We start from the raw sequence: 23,302 nt of genomic DNA, 5'->3' as shown, positions 1-23,302 counted from the left end.
GAGAAATGTTGCACAAAATGTTTTATAGTCGAGAAGGCCTTTTCTTCTTCTACCCCCTCCCCCCTCTCCTCTGACACACAAACACAAACAACGCTAAGTTCAGTGAAAGGCCGACATCCTCTTAGATCCACATGAATAATCCGATATCACAAGCTTAATTTTTAAGATGTGCCAGAGTCGATCTCCAAGGAGGAGGAGGAGACAAAGGAGAGGAAAGACAGGGAGGTTAGCCAGTGTAAGTACCGGCTGGCTACCCTGTGCTGGGGAAAGGGGTAAAGGGAATAAAAGGAGAAAGAAGAAGAAGAGGAAAAAAATGGAAACCAGAAAATTCACACAGTAACGCGAAACTACGCGTTACAACATTCAAAGGCGGTCGCACAATTCGCATGTCCTCAAAAACTTCAGCAATGCCCTTAAGGCCTTGAGTGCCGGAGCCCATCTGGACCAATGTCCTAGAGCTTTTTCCTCTGTAAAGGGCGATCTCCAAAGTTACTACAGAAGCGCAATATACGCACATCGCTCAAACAACACAACGTGAGCATGACTTCTGAAGACGTGAAGAAGACTACGGCCAGTATACCTCGAGGTACAAGCATAGTCGTCTAGATATAAAGTACAGGCCTGCAAAAGCCGATCGACAGTAGAACACATTGCTCGCAAAAAGACCGCAATTACTTCTACGGTTTCGACGCCAAAGATACATCGACGAATTTTTCGACGATTGTGACGCTTGTGCACAACTGTAATAGCAACAATGACGCCTTCTTGTTTACTTCTGACCTCCTTGGTGTCAGTGAAGCCTACAAAGACGGTTTAGGGTGAAAACCTTTCTCCCTATGCAAATGGCCAGTGGGATCCGAAACGCGTAACGTTGTGAAAAAACTTCGGCTAGAAAGTACTACAGACAAACAAAACCGCTTCTAAACCTTTGCGCGGGTTCGGGAAGTAAGATAATTTAGGCCCCCGACGGTAAAAAAATAAATGTCATTCGTGTAGCTCATAGTGATCCAGTTATAGTAACATATCAGGTTTAGTAAAGGCGCACTATATGTATAAATAGTAGGGGTGTAGATGGAAGGGCGGGGACTCACTCTCACAAGCTTTGTGCCATAAGCCTAGCACTGCGCATATCCCTCATTCAAGGCTGATAAAAGGGGCCACCATTGAGTCCATAATGAGACCTAGGCCCAAACAATGAAACGTTCCTTTCCTTCGAGCGCTTCCTAACCTTACGTGAGGCCTCCTTACAGCGAAGGACCGATGGAGGGAGCAAGCGTACTCTGAAAGCTCCCTTCACCCGTACTTACGTAAGGAGCGGTTGCCGCATGCCTGGGTTCGAGATTATCTTTTAAAAGCTTTACGCGAACACCATTATTCAATAAAAAAAATGTTGTGTCGTCGCCCAACCTTTAAATTGAAGAGCTAATATAGAGAAGCGTGGACGCTTTCTTCTAGTTTTGTTTACTAAACTTTAAAAAAGTAGCGCATTACAGTGCAAAACTTGATGTGCTCCAGCAACGCTGGCACGCTGGCGTCGTGCAACGCCTAGCAACGCCTAGCAACGCTTCCATGCCGCACGCGTGACTGAAACGAACATGCCTGGCAAGACGTACCGTGCTCGCGCTTCTCCGCAGGTGGGCGACAGCGCGCATGCGCAAGAAAACGTCATGCGGTTAAGCAGTGAGGTGAAGCGCTCGCTCAGGGCCAGGAGCGGCGTAAGGACGCATGAAGGTAGCTTTGGAGCTACCTTATGCTGAGGAAGCACCAAGGAAGCCTTCACCGAGGTCCCCTCAGTAAGGAAGCTTTCAGAGTGACATAAGGTAGCCTCACCGCAATGAAGGCTTCCTTACTGAGGTAAGGAAGATCTCATTGTTTGGCCCCTAACCTTCATTCCTTAGACTCCATCACTGGCATGAGCCAACGTTACTTAACGCTAAAGAAACATTGCCTATTATAGAAATTAAGTTGCATGGTGTCTACATACTTAGGAAACTGTGGCTTAAAGGTGATATGGCTTGATAAAAGCGAAGGGTAGTGGGGGGGGGGGGGGTATTTTGTAAGTGTTCACGTAGTGTAATGTCGATTTCTACCACCGCTGAGAAGAAAACTGGCAGTGCGCGCCTGTTTCCTTCTCGCTGGCGCGCCAACCAAGCAACGTCTACAGAATAATCCCTCTGGTCTTTTCCCTCAAGGAAAAACAAGTGTTAGCACTTTCAGTAACATGAAACTCCTAATGCGTGTCCCCCTTTACTTACTATAGTAAGTTATGTAGAATATCTCCGTAATAAGTTGCATTGTTCATTTTGCTAAGTGGCTTACCTTCATACTTTACACAATTTACTAATTATTACAAGCCTTTAAGATGTCAAAAGCTTCCTTTAGAAAATATGTATGAGTATGATACAAATACATATCTTCTTATGCAATGTATTAGGTTCTCCTTAAGTATAGCAGTTAGCTCCTCCGGTCCCAATTACGACTTCACCGCGCACGTAGGGGTAGACAATAGCCATGGCGGTCTCCGTTTGCAGACGGCACTTCTTTGGAACCATTCTCTGCTTACGAGCCCCGATTACGAGTCTGCGGCATTATTAGCGCATACTTAAATGCCGTTTGGTAAACGACAATGCATCGCAACCATGCAGTTTGTAACGTTTGCGCACACGAAGTAGTGTCCCCTTCATCACATGCTTTCGACAGCGGTCGTAGGAAGACCCGCACAAGACAAATGACAGCAGCCGACCAGCGTCCGGACGTGGCGTAAGTCTACAGCGACCTCGCATACGATCCGTCATGCTTACGTTACAATAGAACAATAATGGTCCAGTTTGAGTCGTAGTCGTTCCGCCGCGCGCGGTGAAGCTAAACCATCGGTATACGTGTACAAAGCTTCCCACCCACAATCGACGCGGGCGCCGTGGTCTTCGCTTAAGCCCATCGAGTGGTCTAGTGTGCGACGTCTGATCGTTAGCGGCCAGCGGCGAGACGATTGTTGAGTGGGCGCTTATGAATGAACAACGAAGGAATCGGAGGGACTGAGCCGTGCTTGGCCACCTGAAGCTCTTGCGGCACCGCGGCGACGCATCGCTTTGTCCCGAACGGCGCCGCGACAGACCTGTCCGCGTCTCTCGTCTAACGGGCGTCCGCTTCGTCCGCATGCATATTTCAGAGGGTCGTCCCGGCCCCGCTGCGCGACCGACAGTCACTCCCAGTGAGTATCGGTCAAGAGGAGGCGATTAGGGCGGCGCGTTTACGGACCCTCACGAAGCCCGTTCGAGCACAGCTCCAGGTGGGCTGTGTTGGGCAAACACGTAGAAACAGATTTCTCTTCGTGGAGGTAAAAAATGAACAAATATAGTAGGAAAGCGAACGATACAACTGCGGCGGTGGCTCCTGCGTAGGCGTCGTTCGGGTTCTCGTTTCTAAACTACGACTTACAGAGGGCCTGGTTATTGAAATAGTCTAGAGCGGTCTGCGTCAGGAGATGATAGATAACTTTAAGCATGCATAAGTGTATGCCATGCAGTATACTATAGTCCTCTCAACTGCCCGCAAGTGCTCAGAGCAGCAGGCGATATATCCATTTAAAGGTGTATAGGGTGATCATTTTCAAGTTTTATGGAATTTTTAAACATAGCCTGTAGCAGTTAACGTGATTCTAGTCCTTGAGCTAGACTATTCATAGAGGCGGACAAGAATTTCACGAGAAATCGAAACGCACATTCAACTAATTAACCGAACTCCACTAATTATCTTTTGCATTAATTGCTTTACGACACATATTGCAATTTACGAATTGTAGCCAGTGAACTTGTAAGGCGTATCCGCTTGGAATAAATTTCCATAATGACGCCAGTTTGTAGATATGCGCCATCAAACTTGCCGTAACAATGCACTGTTATTCCACTTACTCAAAAAAAAAAAAAAAACACTTTGATGCATTGAAGCACAAAAGTAACTGGAACGTCCATGTATTTCGCCCCACACTTTGGGAAATAATATCTCGATCTTGGTGTCATCCTAGAAAGTCATTTCAACTGGACACGTCTTGCTAGCTCACCGGCTACAATTCATAAATTGCAATATGTGCCACAAAGTAATTAATGAAGAAGATAATTAATAATTTTTTGTTAAATTAGGTGCACACGTATTTCAATTTCTCGTGCTAGTAATGTCCGCCTCTTCGAATAATACAGCTCAAGGGCAACAATTATGCTATCTGGTACAGGTGTTTTCTAAGATTCCATAAAACTTAAGAATGAGCACCTTGTATATTGCTCCGCTTCGCGACCGATATGAAAACGGTGGCTTTGCTACATAAGAAGCGCAACACGGTAGAAAAGGAAGAGGGCAAAAAAAAAAAAAATACAAGACGCCAACCAGGCGCGAAGGCTAGAGAACGATGGGATAAAAAATGAGTAAAAAAAAGGAGACACTTAGACAGCTTATGCGTGGGAATGCGAAAGCATTATAGTCCCTTTGGCGAAATATTCTTTTCCACGCGACCCTTGCCCGCGCAAGCTCTCGCCTGTGTTCTAACTGTGCCTCGGAAAGGCCACATGAAAACACGAGAAGCGTCTCAAGGCACTCGCTTCCTGGGAGGAGTTCATAACTCGAAGGGCCACTCAGCGGCGTTCAATTGCACATTAATGGTTTAATTTATACACTCATTTTACACGCTCATTTTGTGAGACCACGTCCTCCCTATTGGCTGCGCCGTCACGTGCTCAACGATGCACGCCCCATAGGCGACACGTTTAGTCAGCCAGATTGCTGCGACGTGACGCGTGAAAAAACGCACGCGCTAGGCGCACCTTTCGTCAACCAGAAGCGTGGATCCGCCATGGCGTCGTGGAAGCATGCTCGTCTCGCACCCCGGAGGCCAGGGCTCGATTCCCACGCAGACTGAAATTTACCAAATTTTCTTTACAGCGCCATTAATTTGCTTTACTTACAGGAACCTCCCTGAGAAATTTGACGTCAATCCGAGCATTTTTCCACGAGTTTCTCATCTTTGCGCCGGCAGTCATTTTTGGTACCATCATTCGGTGATGCCGCCGACTACGAAGAATTTTCGCGTAATGGGGCATATAATCTTGTCGCATTAAAAAAAAAACAGTCGCAATTTCACCCGAAAGGCGAAGCGTTCATTGCGATAGCAAAGTAGTGGACAGCTAGCTATACGAAGTGACGACAGCAGTTTCATCGGCCGTGTATACTTGTAAACGTAGGCATACTAACTAAATTGACAAGATTGGTGTCACGCGTGCACGAACGAACATGATGAACACATCTCACTCGATGGCCGCGGAAACTCGCTGTCAAAACGCTGGATTGAGGAAGCGCGGCAGCAGCAGCGAGCGAATTGACCTGCTTATACTGCGTCTCGCATCAACGCGAACTAAGCCGCGAAAACACAGCGCGCGGCCGGGTTCTGTCCCAATCGTAGATGGTTTTCACGATATAACGGCCTGGGCGGGGTGCGCGCAGAGTAGAATGCGCCTCCCCCCCCCCCTTCCCCTCGGGTCATTGCATGCGACAGAAGACTACGCGCTTCCTCCTCACTTGCGTGCGCGAAATACAGCCGTGATCGCCGGCTCAACCTCGCACGCCTCCACTGGGCCATGCAGCGCGCGGCATCGACTTTAATTCTTTTAATACTGAGCAAATACTATAGCGAGACAAAAATAATAACATAACAACACAACTATACAGACTCCTAAAGTACTAAACGCCTTCTTGAGAAAAAATGCGAATGTATCAAATACGTCCTCGTCAATATGTAGTGCAACATCTCCTAACTGCCGTGCCAGATCTCATGTTTAGCTAAGAAGAGCTGCGCACGTTGTTGGTTTTTATAGACGACTACTAACAACCTAGGGTGGCATGTTCGTTAAAGTTACCCTGTTATTAAGTATTGTTCTTGGCTGCTACCGGCGAAGCACCTCCGGGATCCGCACAGGACGAACACGCAAAGGGCGCTGCAGTGCACGGAAACGGAGCGGCAGCGTGTAGTGTCGACCGAGGTGTCAGTAGTGCATTGTAGCTCCATTATGCATGGCGCGGCATAATGTAGTTGATGGAAGTATTGAAGAATCCGTGTTTTGGTATTTTAACTGCCGCTGCAGAAAAATGTGTCACATCGTATCCGTAGCCCATATACTAAAAGAATGCACGGGTCACAGCATTACGACGCACACTGCATGCGGCTTAGCCGGGCGGACACGGACGGGTGAACGGAGACAGTGAACTGTTAGGAGCACTCAAGTGCCATTGGAATAAAGTTAGCTCAAAGCATTAGCCATGACGCTTTATGGCCTCAGATGCCTTTGCGCCATAAAGCATCAATCATCAATGAACAAAGTTAGCAATGTGCGAGACGCAGAGCGTGCGCAAGGGAACACCGGTAACGTCAACGTGACCGGTAACATTTCGAAGCAGTCACCAAGACGTGAGCACACAGAAATGCGGCGAGGGATTGCGACGTGCACAATAGCATGCGGAGAGAAGGGCAGTACCTTCTTTCGCAGAGGATCCCAAGAATCGTGTAATTTTTGCATTACGCACGCATTTGGGGCCTTCAAGGCAACGCACATTTTTTCTACGATTCGACCAATTTTTCTTGTTAAGTTATCCAGATATGAATTGCTAAAATGAAAGAAGCGCTGCAGGTGTTTTGGTGCTGATAAGCACATTTGTTGGCTTCTCTTAAGCTGCCCTAAGGTAGCCGGCTTGTCTTCGATAATGGCTCCGAAATGTATGGCTTCTTCATTACTAATCAGCGCTGCATTCGGCGTTTTTCATCTTTTCTGAGAACTGGTAAACAAGTCCGAGATTATTTTTAAGAGCTAAAAAGACAAGCGGCCGTGCTCTATTTCGCCAGCAACTTTCACGCTTTCTTTTTGACAAGAATACAGGCTTGTGTGGAGAAAGAGTGCCTGACACATTTTGGCCGAAAGCACGAAGCAACTTTCTTTGTTCTCAGCAAGGCGAGAAAGAATAACTTGTCAAATCTTAGCGTCAACAAGGGAAAGATGGAACCAAACAATACGAAGAAACATTCTGAGCTGAAATTAGGAATAAAAAGAAAAGTGGCGCAAGGTCTTGTTAGGCCACATGGCTTCAAAAGGAAAAGAAGAAAATAAATTTGGTGAGACAAGAAATGCTTTTGTGGAGGTGGCTGGAGTTGTGGTGGACCCAACCAACCCGAAACTTTAAAGCCGCCTTAAACGACGGTAGGGAAGGAAGTGCAAAAATAGGGGGAAAGAAAGATGACAAGCGCGGGGAAGAAAAGAAAGACAAGTAGTGGTCCTCCGTCGGCTTTTACTATAATTATTATTCTTTTCTGCTCTCTCTTCTTTTCGGCGTGGGCAGCCTTTCGCGATTTCGGCCGTCGTATACTTTCGGCCCCCTTCTCTTGGCTAGCCGTTAAACGAAGCCACCGCCGCCGCGTTTCACCCCGCTTCAAACTCGCGTCGTCCAAGAAGTGTTTCACATTCGATCGGTGAAATGCCCCGCTATCTCCCCTCCCGTCGAGCCCCCTTTCACTGTTATCTTGAGCGGACGTTTCTGTTCCGCGTTATCATTACTTTCGTTTTTTTGTTCCCCCCACTTCCGCTCTTTTAGCGCCTCCACGCGTGTCTTTAGGCAGCCGGCCTTTCTTCTTGGATAGCCTGTGCGCCGATTGAGGTCCGCCTTCGGTGTACTTATTTTCCTCACACGTGCCTCGTTTTTTAAAGCCCCTTGTGGCTATGATCTTCTCTTGCGCTGCTATTTCTTTCTTCCTTCATCTCGAAACTTCGCTCTAAAGACTCAGCTGCTCCAACTTGCGGGGCGGGAGCTGTCTACAGTGCATTTCGCCGCGATCGGCCCAGTTGTTCTTCGAGTTCGCTCTCGCATCAAAGAAAGTGCGCGCCCATACTTTAGAGGGAAGGAGATAAAGAGCCCCAGCGTTAAGGAGGAGGCCGCGGAAGCAGGAGGACCTAGTTTAAAGGATGTGCTGAACTGCGCGTCAGCTGGCTGACTACATAATTCGAAAAAATGGCAGACTTTTTCTTGTTCGGTGTGTGCAATCCAAGGGCAAGCCAACGATGGCCCTTGCTAGATTAAGAGGAGTGAGGTTTCCAGGAAACTCTTACCCTCTCAGCCATAAAAAGCTAGAATTCACATACAGCTAAAAGTAAGAGTGCAGTGGTCCAGGCCACGACGACAAAAAGAACGAGTGTTGCCTGCCAATTTCCTTTCTAAGGCGGGAGAGGAAAGCCTAGATGGTTCGAAGTGAAGTTGGTATTTCTATCTCAACAGTTAACATTTTCTCTTCGTAGCACTGCAAGCTAATTCAAACAGTAGAACGGCCCGGTACTGGTCTCCTAGTTTGCCACTTTCACTCTCGGGTCCGATCTGAGGCCGCGTTCACGAAACCACTGGCGCATGTCGTGCCTCGAAAGAAATAAGTGTGCTCGTCGACCAAGAAGGCAAAATTTGGCATCTGAAGGCCTTATAATGAACATTGGGTAGCTCTATTCCACTAACTATATCGCAGTCTCGACGCTTCAAGAGAGACGACAAAAAACAAAGATACTGATCTTAAGTTATCGTTCGAATTAAAAAGCTGGTGACAGCCCCAGCGCGTCGCAAACTTCAGTCGTACATTCCCACGGCGTTTCGAGGTCAGTTCGTATGTTTCAGGACATCCTACCAAGTGTGGAGGTACGACTTTGGGATGGGGGATCCAGTCTTTTCAAATTAAGATAAGACCACTGTTATAAGCCTTCGAATCAAGTGTGCATGACTGGGGTATTCTTGCAAGCATAGACGGGTGCTGATAGTGTTCGACGCCACACCGATTACACGATGTCATAATGCCTCCCTTCTTTTCACGCGCTTTCCCAGCCTTCACTGCGGCGGGAGGGGAATGGGCGCTTTCAACAACTCGCTGCTGTAGCGAGAGCATGTGCCACGCCCTTTTGTCTGGTTGGTTGGTTGTTCCTCAATGAAATGGCGCAAGCCACTTTGGGTGTCGACCCTGAATCGGGCGGTTGGATTAGATTTCCTTCTACGTGTCAGCTCGCCGTCATCGTCATCCTTGTTGTTGTTCTGGCCTCAACACATGGCTCATGCCCATGAACGGGATAAGCAACACTGTAGTTAATGAAAAATATGCCCAACAAACGAAAAAATAACAAAAATTTAAGAGCAGATCTTGATCAAGTACAGCATAACAAAATTTTGATAGCGCTTATTAATCACACACACACACACACACACACACACACACACACACACACACACACACACACACACACACACACACACACACACACACACACACGCACACACACACACACACACACACACACGCACACGCACACGCACACGCACACACACACACACACACACACACATACACATACACACAACCCGCCGTGGTTGCTCAGTGGCTATGGTGTTGGGCTGCTGAGCACGAGGTTGCGGGATCAAATCCCGGCCACGGCGGCCACATTTCGATGGGGGCGAAATTCGAAAACACCCGTGTGCTTATATTTAGGTGCACGTTAAAGAACCCCAGGTGGTCCAAATTTCCGGAGCCCCGATTTCTTGTGCAAGTAATGTCCACCTCTCTGAATAATTAAGCTCATGGACTAGAATAATAATATCTGCAACAGGCTATTTTCTAAAATTGCATTGAACTAAAAAATAATCATCCTGTACAAATACTGCCAACGGACATGGCCGCACCATGTTTCCTTTGTAGCTTCTCTTCATACTATTGTGCTTTTTGAGGACGACGGGCTTGTGTGAACGCCTGTGACTATTAATGCAATTTCTATTAGACCACACGCATCAGCGTGTGGTCTAATAGAAATTGCATTAATCCCTCCTCTCTCTCCCTGTCCTTCCCTCTCAATCTTTCCCTCCTCTCTCTCCCTGTCATATTTGCTTTCCTCTTTCCCATTCCCCAGATGTAGGGTAGCCAATCGGACGTTATTCTGGTTAACCTCCCTGCCTTCTGCTTTTCTCTTTCCTCCTCCCTTCTGTTCATCCGTATTGTAAGTGATTATTGTTGTATACAATATTTTGATACATGTGTTAAAGAGCTGTGAACTTGTCAAGGTGTAGGGAGGCATACTTTTTCTCTGGAGCAGTCTGTCCTTATATTTTAGAGAATAAAGGTGAAGGAAACTTAAAATTTGATGGGCGAATGATAAGCAAGGAAATGGAAGCGTAGATTATAATTGTTGTTTGCTATTATTCGAGTTACCCGAATGATGCCGCACCAAATTTTCGACTGGTTATGTAGCCTAGCTGACCATGCAATTCATAACGTTTTTTTTTTTTTCATAAAGGAGGACTGGATGGAAAGGAGGGTCAGAAAAGTGAGGGCAATCTTCGAATCACCGAGTCACATGCAGATGTCTTAATGGTCTAAGGTTTTCTTTCTTCATTCACGTTCGTTCATACGAGTCTGCATGTGAAGGGCAGTAAGCGCCTGGGATGTCCCTAACTGGCTCTTCACCCGCCATTCACGGATGACCGGGGGCCGCAGTGGCTTCGTTGGGAGCGGAGCACGGAGAGCGGTCCACTGCGCCGTCTCATAACGAGCTGGAATCGAAGTCGCCATCTCCGCTGCAGAGGCCCTCAGAAGCGCCATGCAAATGTCTGTAATGTAAGGACTCCGTTACTACGCTGGGAGCGGTTGTAACGAGCGTAGCAATGTTCTCACCTCAACTACCGTCTTACGCAGGAATCAAGAGACGAAATAAAGACGCAGAAATCAGAAGCATCGTCTCGCCGGCGGCAGCATCTCCGGTCGACTCTCAATTAAGTCGCAAGCGGTGCTACCTAAAAATGAGCCTCCACTCCTCACACAGCCGACGCTACACATTTTTTCGCTCCTTTTCATTGTCCCGTTTCCCAGCGAGCAATTGACGCAGTAGAAAGAAGGTTGACCTCTAATGCTTTTGTGTCCTTTTGCTGGATCATGCAGTGCTGTAAATTGTAAGGTTCTTGAAGATGCATCGATTTTGTGAAGGCATTTAAAAATATATGTATATATGGGAGCACCTAAGGAATTCTTATGATGTGTAAATACGAGAGCATTACTTCTCGCTGAGTCTGTCGATGACTTATGTCGCTGAGTTTAGTGTTGCGGCAAAATGGTGCTGAGTTTAGTGCTGCTGCGTTGTGTTTCCGAGCCTAGTGTTGCTGCTTATGAAGTCGCAACAACGCAGCACGACAAACCGGCCATATTGCGGTTCTGAGCTTAGTTTTATTTGTGGAGTTCTCATTAAAGTTTGTCTCACTGCAGCTCGCCGCATTCGCTTCGCAGCAGCTCGCTCTGCCTTTCGTGTTGTTGGGGGCTTTGGTGGTGAAGGTTGTTTCGCAGCTCGCTTCGCACGTTTCGCTGCGTTGCGATGGTCTCGCACTTCGTCGGCAGTGAACTGGCGTCTTCGGGCCACGCCTTGCTGTCTCGCCGGATGATGCAGACGCGATCGATTCAGCTTCGGACGACGAAGACTCTATAGCGCCGACAGTGGCGCCATTCCTATTATGCACCATCGAGTGAATCGCCCGCCACGCAGGGCCCAACCACGTGCACAGCCTCGAAGGCATTCACCACCGTTCCCTGCTGCAACGGTTGCGCGATGCAACGGCGGTGCTGTGGTTAGTGCACTCGACTACGGAGCGGTAGCAGTGGTGGTGAGGCAGGGTATCGAATCCCCACAGTGGCCACTTTATTTTTAATGCGAAAGCATTCTATGCCACATTACTGGAAAGTCGGTCGTAGTCGCCAGCGTGACAGATCGATGGTATCAAAAATGGCCGACTGCGTAAAAACTTATAAACACATCTAAAATGCTCGTATTGACGCAAAATTTCTGAGGGAGGTTCCTGCAAACAAAGTAAATTAATAGCTTTGAAAAGGAAATTTAGTACACTTCGGCCTGGGTGGGAATCGAACCAGGGCCTCCGGAGTGTGAGACGAGCATGCCTCCCCGGCCGGCTCTAGGCTGAATAAAGGTGTGGCCTAGAGCGTGCGTCATTGGGCACGTGACGGCGCAGCCAATGGGGAAGAGGTGGCACCACGTCTTGAGTGTATAAAATGAGGGCGCTGCCTCCCGTGCGTCACTTGGTCTTGGGATTTCATCGGTGCTGTGTCTGCTGCGATGGACTCTCGATGCGATGTCTCTGCCAAACTGTTATTTTTATTTTGGTTAGGCGAAGATGACGTAATTTGTGTAACGTTTTGCTGCCACGAATTTTCGCCATTTGCGTTCTGATGACGGCGAGGTCGCACATTGAGCCAAGTAATGCTCTCGCGTTTAAAACTTGCGCCTTCCCTGAAAACGTACACACTTGCTCGTTTGTGTCTGGCTTCTCCTCTATAAGTTCCGTATGGAAGTAGAGCACGCTTCGCAGGATTCACTCCCATATTTCTGTTTGAAGCTGAAAGCTAATGGTTCGCATTATTTCCCCGAAGAAAATGCGATCAGGACGAGGTGAAAATAGCAGAGGGCTACTCAGGGGAGCCCATTAGTGCCGTCTAAGATAGAGCGTCATACTAACGCGAAAGGCGTGCGCGGCGTACCACTGGCTGCCGGAAATGCACCACGAGAACAGCCAAACAGCACTGTTGCCCTGCGCTGAGCGAATGTCTTTCGCAGCTTGTTATTTTTGTTTTTTATTCCTTGAGTAGTCTTTGTGGTTTACCATGAACCGCCGATTCAGAAGAGTAATGAGAAGTGGCCAATCCCTAATTCAATCACGTGGACAAGCGCGGGAAGGACGTACCACGCTTTCTCGAATTAGCTGGAATCAAGTATCAGACCCGCGGTGGCGTAAGTGTAGACATCACGCGAATTTCGAAACTATCACATGACTGCCGTGGTGGAAGAAACGCCGGTAAGCACGGTCGTGCCAACATTGACATGTTATTTTTCTTGTCTGCGTTAAGGTTGATGTTGTCTTTAAAAGACATGACACATTGAACAACAATTGTATACAGTAGGTCTTTTTTTGGATTTTAGTAAGGCTTTTGATTCCATTGACCACGACGTTCTTACGACAAAGCTTACACAATACGGGATTCGCGGGAAACCTTTGGCCTTGCTGCTTGAGTCACACCTGCGTGACCGACAGCAATGTGTTTTAATTAACAATAACAAATCATCTTTTTTACCCGTCACGCACGGAGTGCCTCAGGGTAGCGTACTGGGTCCACTTTTATTCAATATTTATATTAATGACATTGTCCTGATAGACACCGAAATTAAATTTATGATATACGCTGATGATACCACTTTTACTGTCTGCGGTTCTAATTTAGATCAAACAATTATGAAATGCAATGAAGTTCTCAATGAGGTGTCTTTATGGTCAAAAAAAAAAAATAGACTCAGGATTAATGCAACTAAAACGAAGGCGATCACATTCTGTGCAAAAAACAAAAAGGTTTCCTCGTCCCATCAGCTTAGCTATGAACACCAGCCTGTTGCCATTGTCAGTAACCACAAAACTCTAGGAATATATTTTTCTTCAAATTTGAAATGGGATACTCACATCGAATTTCTTTGTCGAAAGTTATCTGCAGTTACAGGGGTACTATCGCGCTGTCGTAGTATTCTTCCACTACAAGCAAAGCTTCAAATTTACTACGCTCTGTTTTACTCCACACATAAACTACTGCAACCTGGTTTGGGCTACCACAACAAAAACTAATATAAATAAGATTGTTACCATACAAAAAAGATTTATACGGCAAATTTCAAATCTTGAACGCACAGATACCACGAAAGAAGCATTTCTAGAGCATAATTTACTTCGCGCGGATAAAATGTATGAATTTCGGTTATTGCAGTTGTTTAATTTTTCATCAACTAAAATCGTTAATTACCTCTCTTCTCTGGCATCGTTACAACTTTACTCGTCGACTGTTAAAACACGCTGCACTGATATGTGGGCGATACCACATTTTCGTACGAATTACAAACTTCAGTCACTTGCTCACAATGTTCCCCTAACACTTAACAAGCACCAAAATACTGCTGGATATAGTAGAAGGCAGCTTCGAACATATGTTGTGCAATTGTAACTAAATAAAAGATCCAGCGTATTGTGAGTGACCATTTGGTTTGATATCGTGTTTCTGGCCTATTGTGTATTGTTATGTACAGAGTGTTTGCGATTGCTTATGTATCGTGTTGTAAGACATATTGTCTTTTTCATTTTGTGTTATGCCTACTGATTTAGTGCAGTGCATTTCAAATTGTTATTTGAGAATGAACTTCAACTTTGTGTCTTTTCGTTACCTGTTCTCAACTTTGTTTCTTTCTTTCAATACTTAATTTGCTGTTCTTTGGCGTATCTTGTAAAACTGATTTCTTAAACGGAAATCGTGTTTGATTCCATTGCTTGCGATTATACCTGTTTTTTTATGTGACTTGTCCGCTATGCCTTGTAACGGCTTCCTGCGCCTTTTGTCAAGCTGCTCTAGCAGCTTTTAGCCAGGAAGCCGTCCAGATGCTTCTGGGACATAAAATTGAATTGAAATTGAAATATCCAGGGGAGGAGCTGGCTTGACGAAGACCACGACGGACCCCCCCCCCCCCCCCCCATCCGTTAGAGTGGGTGGGGAGTGTTCTTTTTCTTTAGTGTTCCTTAATTTAACCTGTGACCTGGATCACAGCAGTGCAATGCCATAGCCACTGCGTTAACACTGCGGGTATTGGTGCCTTTGTTTTTCAGATATTTTCCAGGTCATTTTATCCTTGCTCGATATAAGATATTTTCTTGGTCACATATGGTCACACATATGTCACATATGCTGATACTTGCATGGTCACATTGAGAACAGAAAAATCTCACAACAGCTACCACTGGAAGAAAAGCAAAGAGAGAGAGAGAGAGAGAGAGAGCGTTGAACAAGAACAAAACCATGATAGGGTCAGTAAATAAGAGTTATAAAAAAATATTCAGGCCGAACACATTCTTGATCTCTATCGATGATTTCCTAGTATTGGAGAACAGTGCATTGAAACACAGCACATGTTATGTACGCATATACGATGTGCATGTCTCTTTATTACAGATTACGACGCGTCCATGGTTTCGCATCCTTGCGTGATTTCGTATGATATTGGTCTGTAGGTGGTAAAGTAATACGCGTATATTGAAAAATACGCATGGTGCTCGTGTGATCGATATGTCCACCGAATCGGCAATCCAGTTGCGTAGCGAAACTGCTCTTGCCATTGCCGAAAGGTCCCGTACTGACGATTTCCGCGAGTTAGATCGCTTGCTGCAACGTGTATGCGTCATAAACCACGAATGGAAAATTACCAAACTGTTTTCAGCAGCATGGCTGCAAAGAAGAATACTAAGAAAAAATAAAAGGCAACCACGTACTGTGTCTCTGCGCATCTTTCACTGCCTTCCCGGCACGCCTCGTGCACCCGTGGAGTTGTGCGCCATTCATGCTTTTCTACTGATGTTTTTTTCGTCTCTCCTGTTGGTCGTTCTCATTGTTGTTGTTGTTGTTGTTGTTCTCGTCGTGATCGTCGTCGTGTCTAATATTTCCGGACGTACTCGAGAATAGATATTGGCCAGGATTCACCACGGAAATAACACGATATTACCGTAGCTTCCCGCTGATTTAATAATAAATAATGCAAATATTAACGCAGATCTGTTTGACGGTTTCGTTTCCTACCACCTTGTCGTCGAAGCATGTGATCTAGCTTTTGACGTAGGTGGCATCAAGAGAGAGAGAGAAAGGCAAAGGAAAGACAGGGAGGTTAACCAGAGATTATCTCCGGTTGGCTACCCTGTACTGGGGGAGGGGAAAGGGGATGCAATAGGTGAGAAAAAAGAAGGATAAAAAAAAGGAAAAAAAAAACCTAAGCACACACACGCACGTACACACGAACTATTTCTGTGGGCACTGTCACGCAACCCGCAAAGGCATTCCTAGTCTTACGCAGTGTCACCGTACAGTCCTGCGCCACACAGTGTACTGTCACAATTTGTCAGAAAGTCCCGTGTCTTTCAAGTATCGCAGCAGCGCCTTCATAGCGGATCGCGCTGATGTTCGCGTAGGCCAGGTTCCAAGGATCTTGCTTTCTGTCATTGGGCGCTTGTTCAGTTTGTCTAAGGTGGCTGAGAGGACAGTTCTTTGTGGGTTAAAACGAGAGCATTGACAAAGAAGATGCTCGATCGTTTCGTTGCACCCGCAGAAGTCACACAGTGGGCTGTTGGCCATTCCGATAAGGAAAGAGTAGGCATTTGAAAATGCTACTCCAAGCCATAGAGGGATAAGAAGGGTGCAGTCACGTCGTGGAAGCTCGGGCGGAATATGGAGCTCTAAATTAGGGTCCAGAGTATGGAGGCGTGCACTTGTGAAATCGGATGAATTCCACTGGGCTAATGTCAGGTCACGCGCAAGTGCGGCAAGTTTTTTCGCTGCGTCGGCTCTCGAAAGAGGAATGGCAACGCAGTTGACGCCGTCATGGGCAGATCGGGCAGCTGCGTCTGCTCGATCATTGCCATGTATGCCACAGTGACTAGGCAACCACTGATATATTATATCGTGTCCTTCGTCAACTAGTCGATGGTGGACTTCTCTGATCTCTGCGGCGAGCTGCTCATGTGATCCATGGCGCAGTGCTGAGAGTACACTCTGTAGGGCTGCCTTGGAATCACAGAAGATTGACCATGCGTGGGATGGTTCCTCCTTAATAAAATGAAGAGCCGCACGCAGGGCTACCAGTTCAGCAGCTGTCGTTGATGATACATGTGACGTCTTTAGCTGTATCTTGGTTGGCATCAAACTAAATCAGAAATGTTAGAAGGAAAAAACAGTCTAGAAAAGGTTGCTTCTCTGCTGTGTGCCAAGATCTTCACGGTTTCACGGGTGGAGCTAACCAATACTTCCAGAAAAGAACCGCCCACCATTGTGTATTTTAATATTACTTTACCTTTCTCGCGCCTCATTTACCCCCTTGGCTTCCGCAACATCGCCCTGCCTTTGCTTCCAGTATCCTGCTGGTGATTTACAGGTAGAATTAAAAAAATACGTGTTGGTTTCCAGCAAAGATTCTACCAAACCTGCAAAGAAACTGTCCCGTTTGGCGAAGGTTTGTAATGTCGTGCTGTGTTCCTTGAATTCGAATCACCTACACAATGTCTGGAAGTTCTAACCAGGATCGTGGCTTCTGTGCTATCCTACTTTGACTCTCGTATCAGATAGGCGTGAACTTTTTTTCCCTGGTAACCAAGTTCCAAGATAAAAATTGCTGTCTACCTCATTTGATTGGGATAATAAACTTCACTCACAGTTTTTTTTTTAAAAGCTCCAATTCAAATCCGAAAGTGCAATATCTTTTTAAAGCTGTTTTCCGTCGCGCGCAGATGTCGAGTAAAACCTGATCTGTGCGAGTCCAGTTGGGATGTCCCAAACAAATGGTCGCGAAGGGACGACTCAGACGAGGTAGCAATTGAAAGGCTACCAGACAGAAACATGGAATAGAAAACAAAATGCTGCTGAAGTGAAGACGGCAAGAAAATGAAAGCGAAAATAAATGGCACCGATAAGCTCGCGACGACCAGTAAAAGAAAAGAAATGAACAGCACGCAAAATTATTTTTATTATTGTTGATCTTCAATGACCTGGAGTAGGAGCTCTCGAAGCCAGAAAAGTGCAGTCGCGCTGCACTGCATTCGCCATGTTTTATGCCAGGAACCATTTCGGTAAAATTTCTGGCACAGCCAGTTCTCTCTCATCGCGTTGCTGTTGATATAAGGACGACCCGATGGCCACCATTCGTGCCAGCTAGTAGTCATATATGTTTCCCAAGAAGTGAGGCAGAAGCGCCACGTCCAGTGTCGACGGAGATCGGCCTTCGTAACACATTTGGCAGGGCACCTGGCGAGAAGACGGAAGTCCTCACTAAGGCAGGCAGTTAATCCTCTCGCCAGGCGCAAAGCCAGCGCTGTAGAGCGGCTTACCGAACCCTCTGGGAACGGGCGCACAGAAACGTCCTCAGGCGTGCAGCCTTTCCGTCGAACTTCGACCGTCATCCTAGCCCCTAGAAAAGCCGCCTGGCCAAAGTGATTTCAACAAGATTGGCTCTCGGCTCAAGCAAGATTTCGTGGCGACCATAAGCCGACCTACTCGGGACGCTTAACAAAAATTGCTTCCGCGCCGTTTTATTCCTTTTTTTTTTCTCCGGGTTCCATTTCGCACCGGTTTCGCGCTGCTTATTTTGTGATTCCTTCCTCATCACTTCTTTCTTTCTTCTTCGCCCCCTCTTCACAGCTCTTGCCGCTTATGCCGGCGCTTCTGACGGTTGCCACGAAGAAGTGTATTCCCGGCGACACAATCGAGGATTGCCGCCTGAGCCGCCACCCGTCTTGCGTCTCGCTCCGTGTGCCGGCGAGACCCGAGAAGAAGGCACCGAGGACCCGAAGGCCGGCAGGATTTTCGTTATTGAACCACCCCGGATGGCAGACGCGAGAGAGCAGGGCGATGCGGTCGGCATGAGGTTCCACTTAACGCTAATCCGACGAGGAAATGTTTACACCTGCGCAAGTCTTGTTGTCTCTGGTATTTTTGTGGCCGCCGCTGCTTTCGTTATTTGCTGCTGACGAACCAGCCGCCTGGGAACGCAGACACCGGGGATAAAAAGGCACGCCCGAGCGTATACCGGGAGGACTCAGACGGGGCTCGGTTCACCGGGTGAGGCTCGACTGGGCGGCATCGAAAAAGTGCACTGCCCGGCACTGGAAAAGATCTACCTGCGTATGCGCGCTAGATAAACAGGCCTCTGCGTATACGTAGAGCTGTGACGCGCGGTGTAAAGACAACACGTTATGTGTATGAGCGGTAACAGGCTGCTATGCAATCAATGACACTGAACAATATGTCCGCAGCCAGTTTATCGGCAATAGTATTAAATACGTTGGAAGAAAGAGCGTTGAAAAATCAGTCTATGTAAAATAAGATAACTATTCTTTTTGCATGCAGCACTGGGAACACCGCAAGATTATAAAAACTGAGAGCTCGGCGAGTTGGTGTGGTTCCGTCTTAACGAAAAAGTGCGCGAAAAAGACGTAGATGAGCGAGGGACAAGCGACAAACACGGGCGCCCGTGTTTGTCGTTTCTCTCTTTCTCGTCTACGTCTCTTCCGCGCACTTTTTCGTTAAGATGGGACCGCAAGATTAACTGACGAATAAATCAATACAAGGAAGTGTGCTGTTTGCTTCGCTCAGGTTTCTCAAAAGCGGTCTGCATGCATAGCACTTTTCGTGCCTATACTGCAACATACATGTCTCTCTTTTCCGGCGTTTCAATTTCTCGTGCGCCTTTGTCATTTCTTATGTGCCGGCATTGGGATAAGCATGTCATTGAATAGGAAATCACATTTTTTAGTTATGTTTGTGCGAGATATCAGAGCTGGTTCACAGGTCTCAGCAAAAATTGCAAAGACGAAACATGGTCGAGCTTGAGGGGCCAAATGTGCAACACCACCACCCCCGGCATTGCACCTGATCTAGCGCGAAACAAATAAATAAAACGCGTGTGGAAAGAAAGAAAAAAAAAGAAACAAGGGAAACAACAGTCGGTGAGCGCTGTTGCAGGGGACGTTCCGGAATTACTTTTGTCCGTCTGTATGACAAGTAACGCGGTAGTTCCGCGTTACCTTGATTTTGTCGCATTTCTTTCACAACGCGGCAATTGTGCTGACGCAATCAATGATTCAGCGTGCCGTTGTCGGTTCTAATGCTAGAGCTTATCATCCAGCCCAGACGATACATTAAGGTGCCTCTAATGGCCGGGCACACACAACACCAAGGAACGCGACGGGTCCCATGCATCGCGACTCACGTCTGTTCCCATCTGCGTCGAGGCTACGTCTAAACGCGAAGCGGAGGCCCTGACGCTCGCCTTTTTAGGACGTACCGCTCATAACTGAACAGTTCAACTTTGTCGAAACATTTTCTGTGACCATTTCCTACTTCACTACAGTTACTGTATATAGTTTAGCGACTTAGTGTCTCAGGAATACTTTCATCATCCGCTTTTTACTGCTACCCGTAATCACACTCCTGTGCAGAAACTCTCTCTGAAGACTTGGAGCTGAAGGAATACTTGCATTCTCCGTCACATCGACCTGCGCTCAGGCACCATGAAGAACAGGTAAGCTGTATCAAGTGTTGTGCCTCCGTGCCGGCAGCGCATGCTCACCATCTGTTGTAACTATGTCCATGTACGGCGGCTACCAGAAAGAAAGCTCCTTCGCAGGAGACGTATGTTTTTCTTTATTCGAAAGCTTGGCCTGCGGAATAAAACGTGTGATGCATGCTAGTTATATGTACATGCATAATTCGTCAGGATTGATCAAGTCCAAGAAGGACATATGGTGTGGACTATAGAAGAAATAAAGAAAAAGTTCGCCCAAGATAAACCAAACCCAAAGCGAGTGAAGAACATATGAACCGTAAGGCGATATTAATATGTGCAACGTCGTTCTCCTGGCTTCAGATGCTGTACGAAGGCCTGGAATATGTCCGCAATTTAACGCGCTGAGCCCACTGTGTCTCTAAGCAATATGGGTCCAATGATGTGTTCTTCACTCGCTTTGGGTTCGGTTAATTTTGGGGCACCCTTAGTAATCTTAAAGTTAAAAAGTAACCTCTTCGCTCCTTAGTAAAGCACATTTTTGCCGGCCTACTTGGCACCAACTAGACAGAGCTAAGTACTTTTTTCCGAGTATCTTTCCCAAGTTTCAACACGGCTCCTTCATTTCGTTCGAATCCAGGCAGTCAAGGTCGCTGCGAGCTGAAGTGAACTCACCTGTGACAGTGAGCTCCCGGTCGGCCCGGTCTTGGCCCAGGGAGTTGTTTGCGATGCACACGTACTTGCCGCTGTCGTGGAGGCTCGCTCGCCGGAACACTAAAGTTCCATCAACCTCTTGAACCTGCGCAGCGCAAAGACGCGGAGGAGTCGCCAGTGGTGAGAAAGTACGCAGGCACGTCGACTCTTTGATCACTCTGGCCGCAATATTGGGAGCACGAACGAACCACAAGTTATACTGCCGGGGTTAAAATTTTTTAAATTTTTAGAGCGCCTTTCACGTCTGCATAAAGAAAATAACCAACCAAATATGGACTGTTTCAAGCACCACGCAGTATTATAGCTTATATTCCTTTTTTTATCTGTATGAAGGATGCGGAAACTATTCTTTGCTTTTCCTTTCGACAAGTTTCCCCCTTTTTGCTTCTATTCTGTATTTATTATTCTTTACGGCGTTTCTCTCACCTTCCTGACACTTGGCCCACCAGCCACTGGGGTGCGTGCTATGCTTGGAGTCCAGCAACAATCCTTTGTTCTCCGATTCTTCGAAGTTCTCTTTCGTTATTAGTATCTAGAGCCATAGACTGAGATGTCCTCTGGCAGCGTTGGGGACGGAGACCCTCCGCTACACCCTGACAAGCACAATTGAACATATGCAACCCAATTCAAATTAAATTATAAGGTGTTACGTGCCAAAACCAGGAGCTGATTATTAGGCAACCCTTAGTGGGGGACCTTTGATTAATTTTGATCACCTGGGGTTATTTAACGTGCACCGAAATCTAAGCGCACGGGTCTTTTTGCATTTCGCCCTCATAGAAATGCGGCCGCCGTGGCCTGGATTTGACACCGCGACCTCGTGCTTAGCAGCGCAATGTATGAATTCAAACGGGACCGTAGCATCGCGTACCGTAACGTCCCGACATGTCTGATGGCTCTACAGCGGCTGAGAAAGTCTCAGACAGTGACTGCATCCTTGTCGCATGGCACCACCTGAAGTGTAAGCTTCTCAAGAAATGACAAAGAAGTTAGTCGATCCCTTAAAATGGACGTAGCCAATGAATAATGTCGGTCGTCTGCGTCTCGGAGCAACATAACAGCTTACTTTAATGCTTTCAACAGGCAGTTGCTAGCGCGTGGCTCATGTATGCTCAGGTACATGTAGCTCAAACACATTGGTGAAAGCTCTGAATGAGAGTCTAACCCTTTATTTGAGCTTCGGAGCTGTTCTGCGGACGCTAACGGTCGTAAAGACATTCGCAGTATCTTGGGACCAAGCTTACGACGATTTTCGCTGGTAAGCGCTTTTCCCCATCGGCTGGCCGCCTGCGCTAATAATTTGTCCAACATCACGGTTGGATGCCGTCTGCCCTTACGAACAATTCTAACTTAAGAACTACCTTGGGAATACGTACGTGCCGAAGTTGCTTCATTTTTGGCAGACGGAAGGGAAACCTGTACTGGAACGACGTTGGATGTTGACTACAAGAGAGAATGACCGCGGCCGTTTGGATGATACTGTTGTCGAATGACCAAATCCCGGAAACAGAAGCAGCGTATCGGTTCTTGGCAGCTGTTGCGGCGGTGATGACCCCAAGGAGATGACATACTACATCTCAACAAATTGTAAGGGAGGCACGATGACTTTTCAGAAAAGCGTGCTCAGCTTTTCGAAGTTTCATTACCTAGCCTCTCGAAAACAATTATGACTGAAGGAATAAACATAGCAAGCGGCATTCTTAACCTCTCGTTGCATGGCGTCGCGATTTTCGACCGGTCACCTCAAGCTAAGTAAGGGAAAGCGGACCAATCGCAGACGCCGGCACCACCCTCTTCATGCGGTTATCGATTTTCAGTGCACTGGCTCGGCCCCATCGAATCCCTCTCCACTTGAGCGTGCTTCTCACCTCTTCTCAGCCAATTAGATAAGACAAGCCGCTCAGTGAAGTCAATGTTATTCGTTTTTAAAGCAAACAAAAGTGACCTCCTATAAAAGATGAGAGCGTTTGATTGGTCTGTTCAGACAACTCTGCGTGTCAACGCCCGATGCTTGCGTCGGCGGTTACGCAAATTTGATGTCAGAAGATTGGAATAAAAACATATTGGAATAGTTTTACGTTATAGGGCCCTTGGTTACGAACACCTAGCGTGTTCCATTAGCCTTGTTATCACAAAACCGGCCTCCGTTGATAACGTCCAAACCTTTCGTACGATTTACCTCCAGAATTTTCAAGAAATTGGTGCGATCGACTTCATGCCTGAAACAACACATTATTGGATATGTAACAAAACTAAAAGTGGACAAATACACAGGCGTGTACGTGAACGGCATTCGAACTTCATTCGACAACTGACATTTTTATTCTAGCACATTGTCTAAATTGACATTGACACATTGGCAGTCAAGCTGACAGTCAAGCTGACTTGTCAGCTTTTTTTTTCCAGCACTC

At 46.9% G+C, this 23,302-nt stretch overlaps 1 protein-coding gene across 1 annotated transcript in view; it reads right to left on the bottom strand.

Annotated features, from left to right (window-relative positions):
• LOC126546074 (cell adhesion molecule Dscam1-like) overlaps positions 1-23,302 on the bottom strand; it is a 706,711-nt gene that overhangs the window by 181,786 nt on the left and 501,623 nt on the right. The window contains exon 6 of the mRNA XM_072286086.1: positions 20,853-20,976. Coding sequence (XP_072142187.1) covers positions 20,853-20,976 — 124 coding nt within the window. The remainder of the gene's footprint in view (positions 1-20,852; positions 20,977-23,302) is intronic.

Source organism: Dermacentor andersoni, chromosome 1 (assembly GCF_023375885.2).
Source record: "Dermacentor andersoni chromosome 1, qqDerAnde1_hic_scaffold, whole genome shotgun sequence".
NCBI classification, from domain to species: domain Eukaryota; kingdom Metazoa; phylum Arthropoda; class Arachnida; order Ixodida; family Ixodidae; genus Dermacentor; species Dermacentor andersoni.
Note: the sequence above shows the minus strand (reverse complement) of the source record. Positions and strands in the feature narration are given on the sequence as shown.